Raw genomic sequence first — 8,167 nt, 5'->3', positions numbered from 1 at the left:
TCCAGTAAAAAATCAAGAATAAAATTTAAAAAAAGGAAAAGAACATTGCCCGGACCAGGTTTCGAACCAGTGATCCCTGGAGTCCTGCCAGAGTCCTGAAGTAAAAACGCTTTCGCCTACTGAGCTATTCCGCCGAGTACATATACTTGAAGTATTTTATACCTTATATAAGCAATCTTCGTAGTTTCACAAAATTTAACGACAAAAACAGAACTCTCCAAATTATTCAATCGTTTCGCGTTGCAACGCTTCATAATTTTTAGGTTTTAAAATCGTCAAAAGATGCATATAATGGCTATATTAGACCATGGTAAAAGTTCAGTATTACTGTTTCCTCACAAATATCATAACTAACACGAAAATTTGCGAATCTGAAACAACTTTTTTCAATTTTGTCAATTTACCAAAGCGTGAAAAGATCCCTTTAATACTCTCTTTTCAAAGCAATTGTTAAAAGCCTTCCATTCTTTATCAAAGATGGGTTAGCAAACACGTATGGAAGTAATCTGTTAAATACGATAATTTGAGAGTAGTTTTGGTTTGTTTTTAAAGAGTATGCATCACTTTTTGATTCACGATTATTTAGTTAAGTGTAAGAAGCTGCAAATTGAAATCAGCGAATTATTGTCCACTGCTGTGTAATAAAAAAGGTCTGGTTAAATTATTTGTTCAAGATTTTGTAGGGTTGTCTACCAACAAATATTTATATATACCATTCAAAAACGGTGTAAACCTCTTTGGCTTAAATTTTGCATCTAAGCGTAATTAAGAGTGTGTGTAAACGCGTATGCAATTTGAACGTATGTTCACACGAATGACGTATATCTAGGCATAAGCCGGTATCGCCGCTACTTTCATATTGGTGTATTTATATGAGGATTCGTATAATTGTATATTAAATTAATGATTCAGATGAACTCAGACAGTAAAACAAGTATTTGTCTTATAGTATATGTAGATAATTGTTTTTGATTGCAGTTAAATCGTGTGTTCAAGAGATAAGCAAACTGCTGCGGCTGATAATGGTATTCATGACAGGCTGTTTTATCGTCACGGTAGATTATTGAGTGAAACAGCTAAAGACGGCTATGTTAAATATAGAATAATAGGTTACTTCCTGATCTTTTTGTAATATATCAAGCAATGCTTAGAATAATATAACGGCGAGGCTTGTAACCTGTTTTCTGTTGATCATACCTCTACGTCCCCGAATTTACAATCGCTAAAAAGCTGCAGATTTAGCGGGATAGAATATGACTTGTGTCGTATGACGTGTCAATAATGACGTCATGAGCACGCGCTTATGATAAAGCTCTGTTCATGGTAAAACTTTTAAATATCACTTGGACTATAAGGTATTATGTAATGAGTAAATTATTTTTTATACAACACCTACAGATCATTTCCATAAGTTCAGTCGGTAATAACAAAGACTTACCAAAAATGTGTTGTTGTATTTTGTTGTTTTTCCCTTTCGGGGAAGTATTTGTTAAGGGATATTTATAATATTTGTGTCATTTGAGCACGACTAATTAGTCGAACAGTTTTTTTCTTCAATGTAGATCCGATAAACGGAGCTGTAAAAGAGCGTCTTCCTCGTGCACGAGTAAATATGTTCAGTCGTTCAGCGTTTGTATTTACTGACCGATACACGCGTCATTTTTAATTTGTTTTGACAATCAGTAAGTGTATCATCATAATTGTTGTTGTTTAAATGTATGTACTTCTTTGTTTTCCCGGTTTGATCAAGTACTTTAAATTTAAGATTGTTTTATGAACAACAGGTCATGTTGTTACTCACCTAGAGTGTGAATTAAATGCATTCTATATCGTCTACTGAATGTAACAACTAGGGTAACTGACATTTTGTGAATTGTTCAGGAAAGCATATTTTCAGACATTTTCAAAAATACAGTAAGAGCACTTACGTTATTTTTTGCGCTCAAAATATTTCAGTGTTGAAAATTATGGTAACTGCTCCTTTCTTAATTGTTTATTGTTTTAAAAAAGACATATCAATTTGAAGTTTTGTTTCGTTTTTCGAGTGTTATTATATTACTAATCAGAAAATTTGAATACGGAAACATGTTTATTATTTTAATAGAACATTTTTTGCTTCTCCTGAAAATTTAACAAAATGTCAGTAAAGCTATTTTTTGCATTCAGAACATGACATGTGTTGTAATGTCAATTTCAAAAATTTGATAAAAATATTATTTTTACCAAAAAGGTTGACATAATATTTTAGCAGTTGACATATGTCACCTTAATAATCACAAAAATGGAAAAAAGTAAAAATTTATAAAAATATCAGTTACATGACTTATTACATTCAGTAGGCGATTTATATACTGGAATTATATTATGTATCCCATTGTAGAATCCGTTTTCCGGAAAAGACGATAGGCGTGGCTGCCTCTATAGATTGTAAAATAGGTCATGTTTTCACTGATATATATGTTCGGGGGGATGTCGTCGTCAGCAGGTTACCACTCTAGAGGCCACATTTTCCAACCAATGTTGATTAAATTCGGCCAGAATGATTTTCTGGACACTATCTTAGCCGAGTTCGAATCTCAGTTACGTGCGTCTAACAACTAGTTCACCAGGTCAAATCTTGCACAAATATTCACCACTATATATGCCACATTTTAACTCAATCTTGAGTACACTGGTAAAGATTAAGTCGAGTTATGTCTATGTCACAAACAATTACAAATTTGGTCAACAGGTCTTTTCTTCGAAAAATCCTTGTTAACACTCGAGTAATGAATTAAGAGTTTATACTACGTGGGGCTATTCTTAATATTTACTATATGATTGGTTGTAGTCGACTCCCTTTAATTGCAATTACATTATTGATAGTAAAGTTTTACTGTTATTCGAGGTTTGATTCTTTAATAAACACATTCGCATAACCGGATAAATTGTATTTGATATAAGCAGAGCATTTAGACTTGAGTGGAATGTGGGAGCATCCTTGCCCAATGGACACGTTTCTTGTTCATTAGTAATAACCTATAGTTCTCACTCAACAGTAGTGTCCTTAATTCAGGTGCGAGCTAATGGCCATCATGGCAATCTTGTTTTTAATTAGAACACGATACGCAATAATGAGTTCATTTGTAAAAAAGCAGAGGTTTCTGCTGTGGGAAAAATCATCTTGACGTGCAGCGCCCCAGACCAACATGGTTTTAAACGTAAACTATACTGCATATTTCGACATTAATTCATATTAAAATAGCGTTTTTGTAACCAAACTTTTAAAGGAGTGGGGGCGGCATTACGATTTATCATTTCTTTCGTCCGTTGTATGTTTGTGTCGCGTGTTAGGCTAAACATATATTATTAGTTTAAAGTTGAATGCGTTGTACAGAATAGCACAAAAACACACAATGTGCAATTCACACACATAGTACGTGTGAATAATATGAAGTTTCATTTGCATTAGCACAATAAAGTTTCAAAAAAGGGTGTACGTACTTGGCCATTTTAATAATGAAGATTATTGCATCGTACTAGCGTTTATTTCTACATAAACATTAAGCATCTAACGTTTGTTACGTAATCATAAACATACGTTTGGCAAGAATCGTATTATTTGTACACATTATGGAGGTGACTTGATTCCATGACAAAACATGTGGACATGCGTTTAATAAACCGTTCGTAAAATTTATTGATCGAAAACATTATTCGATCGCCTTTAAAGTTATAACAGCAATTAACTTTATTTACTTACAGTGGACACTGTATATGTGATTGTTTAGAAAAGAATATACACAATGACACACACATATTGACAAAGCAATCACAGTCAGCTTGTCCAAGAGCACTCTACAGCTAGCTCGATGTCAATATGCTAAATGTAGAAAAAGTATACACGCGTCTATAAGAAATGACTTCGCTATTATTTTAAAAGCTAAACGGTCATAATATTATTTTAGAAATTTTATTATATTTTAATTGTACTTATACATATTGTGCTTCGTAATTCCACCCGTGAAACGCCGTTGATAATTTATTATAGATTGATTCCTTCGTTGTATAAAAGAATATGTTTGCACAAAAGGCTAGCACAATTTTAAAAACTATATCTGTATGACTTAAAGTGATAGTCTTATGATTGCACGTTATCACTTATTGAGAAGCTAATCCCAATGTTCACGTGTTCGTTTGATGCTATTGATATATCAAAACGTAATACATTGTTGGGTTAAAATCACTTAAAGGAAAACACTTTTTGTTAAAGTATACTATAAAGCAATATACACGTAGACATGAACTATACAGGCAATATTTTCTACAAAGCGTGATGTTAAAATAATAATTTCAATTATAATATTTTCTGAAAGTGTTTAATAAGTTTTACACTTCCAACATAGCATGTAACGGAACCCTTTCGGTTTAAACACTACGACATGGTTTGCTTAGTTTTGTAATAAAAATAAAATATTTAGTTTGCCATTGACGCAATTATGACATTAATCTAACATTTTAATCTCCGATATATGCATACAGATTCATCAGCTTTATTTCAAAAATTAATAAAAACTAAAAAAAACAACATATTCAGTAAATAGATACATCAAATTAAAAACTAATTAATTTGAATGTACAATTACATAGTCAGCACAATATGTTTCCAAACACCAATCATTAACAAACTTATTTTAAATAAATTGATAAGACATTGCAGAATTGAAATAGATCTTGCTAGAATGGTCATTGATTATGTACGGTCTGTGTCAAAACTAATAGCTTACTCTATACGTAGATATATTGTGTTTGTTATTTACGATGTGTTTACGATGATGTCATGTAATCAGATGGGCACAATTGTTATATGTTTAAAACCGTTACTTAAGTTATGATAAAACATTACCTATTTTAATTCCATTGTACTTTCTAAAAGAATCACCATATTTAAACTCATTCTGGTACTTCAGTTATTTGTATTCAGTAACCCAATATATGTATTTCATTTGATATTAAAATACATAATTTCAATGCTTTTTCCTTTTTAGCGCCTGTGTACAAGAACAACTAACGCCATCGCCACAAACGGCTTCTCAAGAGTCCGAACCTAAAAGTCTGGAGCCTCCTCAGTCAAGGTAAGAAATGTAATCGAACACCAATTTGATCGTACATGTTTATGGTATGCATCAATCCTTTAATTTATACATTGTGCTTGTGAAGAAAATTACGAAGTTTCAGCTTTATTTGTTAGGCTCAAACACACATCAGTACATCTTTATTATACTGTGAATATGGTGCATACGGAAACCCATAATTATTAATTTTCTCATGCGTTTTGATCACACAAGAGGCTTCTGTAAGTGTTAAGTAACATGAAAAAAACATTAAGGAACTGTATAATATTTTATTCTTACATAGTTTTCGTGATTAAATCCATCTTGTTGCATGTAAAGATAATCGAACATAATACAGTGGGATTGGTAAATACTATTGAAATAATTCAGACGAAACGTAACGCATAGGTGTATTAATGTACATAATTAAAACTGCTTCCGATTGCTAACTGTGTAACTATATTACTTCTTGCCTTACATTCGTGTATGTCTCAGATGACGCCAGTGCACAATAAATTGGAAACAAAATCTCTTTTTTTCAAAAGGAAAATTGTTGCCAATTATCAATGTACATTCTGTAATAATGAGGTAAAAAAACTATGCACTTGTCCTGGTACCTCATTTACCCCAAATATTGTTTAAATTTGATGTGGAGATTATTTGTAGAAGTACACCAAGCATACTTTTTCATATTTAATGTTAGGAAATAATACTTGGAATTCCACATCCTAAAATAAATGATATAAACATAGTGGGACTAGAGAGTAAACGGTATATCTGTATTGTAAGATGAACATTTTAAGCCCTGCAAAGTCTGGATTTGTAAAAAGTATGAAACATTTGTTTGAAATAAACAAATGGTTTGTTTGTTAAAATATTAACTGATGTCTCCCATAATGATACAACAAATCATAACGCATACTATAAACATTCTTTATTTCACAAGCATTGATTAAAATTTGCATTATTAGTTTATTTTACGCAATTTAATTCAGCATGTTTTAGGTAATTTTCTTATGTACAACATTTTAATGATGAATATTATAGCATATTTATATTCAAACTTAATATAGTGTGTATGTAAAAGGCAGTTGCTTTGTACAATGGTTGAAATAAAAATTAGAATTGTGCATTAATGGAAGAAGACAATTATATTTATGTACCAATCAAGAAGCTGTACATGAAATAGAGTTATTGAATACTCTGTAGATACATTGGCAAACTTATGTATTAAATTCATATTGCTATATGCAATGCTTTTATGTATGTACTATTTTACAGAGAAAACAACATTTCGCAAACATTAATACAAGTTACTTTTATGTTCATATTTTTGCAAAATGCTGTAACCCTTTACCAAATGACAAATTTTAAGCGGATTCATATGGCAAATGAAACTGAAATAAATTAGGTAATCCTCTAATTCCTAATTTTTTATTATATATATTATATAACATTTATTATATACTTCTAATGCCATCAACGATTGGAGACTATAACGAATGATTCGAAATTTCATATTGCAAGAGTTTCACGTGGTGTTTGTCCATAATCTGCAATTATTTTCCCGACAAGGAAAAGTAACGGTACAAGCACAATATGGTAACATATGCGCGAAAAAAATGAAATTGGGAAAATTCGTGTCGTGAAAATCTTCATTTAGGAAATTGGTGTATTTTATTGTTTGCTCCCAAATACTTTAACATTGATATCTTAGTATTGTCAAGTTGTCAATATTATATTTTCTTAGGATCAAGCCATAGAGCTACATAGGGAAACTAACTAAATAATACAAACAATATTTTGTTTACCTTCAATTAGGATTTGTTTACATTATTTGGGAAATTGTTTGTTTTTCCTAATTGAATAAGTGCCGTTTTCCGGTACTTTATAAAGAAGAAAAATCAATCGTTATATTAATAATATTGATTTTAACAAGATTTATATTGACACATTTTAAGAGTCTAAATAAACATCATTGTCACAAGTAGCTTCTAAACCATTATCGTGATTAGACTGTAGACAAGATTGTTAATAATAGTAAAGTGAAGATTCCTGAGCTTCAACCTTGCATTAAAACATGGTCTTCCGAGTGGTCACAAGTAACTCTAACCACGTCGCTAAACAGCTAGCTCGTCAGTAAGGCTATTGAAAGTTACCTTATTTAACTACAATGGAATATATATATATATATTACAACACTTTATTTCACTCCTTTACTAATGTCAACATTGTTGACTGTTTAAGTGAGCAGCAAAAGTAAATGACAATATCAAAATAATTGTTTACATGGATATTGGTATATCTTCTTTCCAATCAAGATATTTTCGATCGAAATAACAATTGTATGTCCTTATTATGTTATCTCTCATTCGCATAGTATCGGCCCTCCTAATTGTACCGTGCTTGTCACGAAAAACATCCAATAATTACTGGAAAGGTAATGTGTTTTCATTTTTTAGAAGTTGTAATTTATTTGATGGTTATCTATGACTATAACGACGATCAATTTCATTATTTTCGGTTTTCGTTGGACACTAGGTTATGTTTATTCCAGGATGATGCTATTATTTTTAATTTCGTAGCATACCATTATGTTAATTTATTTATGGATTAATAGTTTTATCAAATACTTTATATGCCGCTTATTTTTGAATATAATGTATATATATATGTTAATTACAGCGTAAGCATGAGTTTCGTTTTTTATTAAGTTACTTTTTTTAACAAGAACATTCACATAGTAACAAATCTTAGCAACCAAATAGAATTTCCAATTTTATGAGAAAGTAAACATGAAACAGATTACTACAGGGAGCTAAGTCTAGCCTGTATTTTCTCAAAACAATGCCGATTTAATTGCAGTTTTCGTTGTAATGTGAAAGAATACACATGTATCTATAAATTGACGTATAACACATGTGTGTTTGTGTATTTGTTCACTTCCCAAATGCGTATGTATTCATTTAGAGGGCCGATACTACATATAGTAATGCTATAATTCCTCATGATATAAGACAGACAATGTTTTTAAGTTCTGAATTGGGCTGTACACATAAACGCTGATTTGTTAA

At 31.0% G+C, this 8,167-nt stretch overlaps 1 protein-coding gene across 1 annotated transcript in view; it reads left to right on the top strand.

Annotated features, from left to right (window-relative positions):
- The window catches only part of LOC127859681 (uncharacterized), a 306,342-nt gene that overhangs the window by 4,486 nt on the left and 293,689 nt on the right, over positions 1-8,167 (top strand). Inside the window, exon 2 of the mRNA XM_052397187.1 lies at positions 5,028-5,114. Within this exon, the coding sequence (XP_052253147.1) occupies positions 5,028-5,114 (87 nt within the window). The remainder of the gene's footprint in view (positions 1-5,027; positions 5,115-8,167) is intronic.

Source organism: Dreissena polymorpha, chromosome 15 (genome assembly GCF_020536995.1).
Source record: "Dreissena polymorpha isolate Duluth1 chromosome 15, UMN_Dpol_1.0, whole genome shotgun sequence".
In the NCBI taxonomy this organism is placed as follows: Eukaryota; Metazoa; Mollusca; class Bivalvia; order Myida; family Dreissenidae; genus Dreissena; species Dreissena polymorpha.
This window is presented reverse-complemented; position numbering and strand designations above follow the sequence as displayed.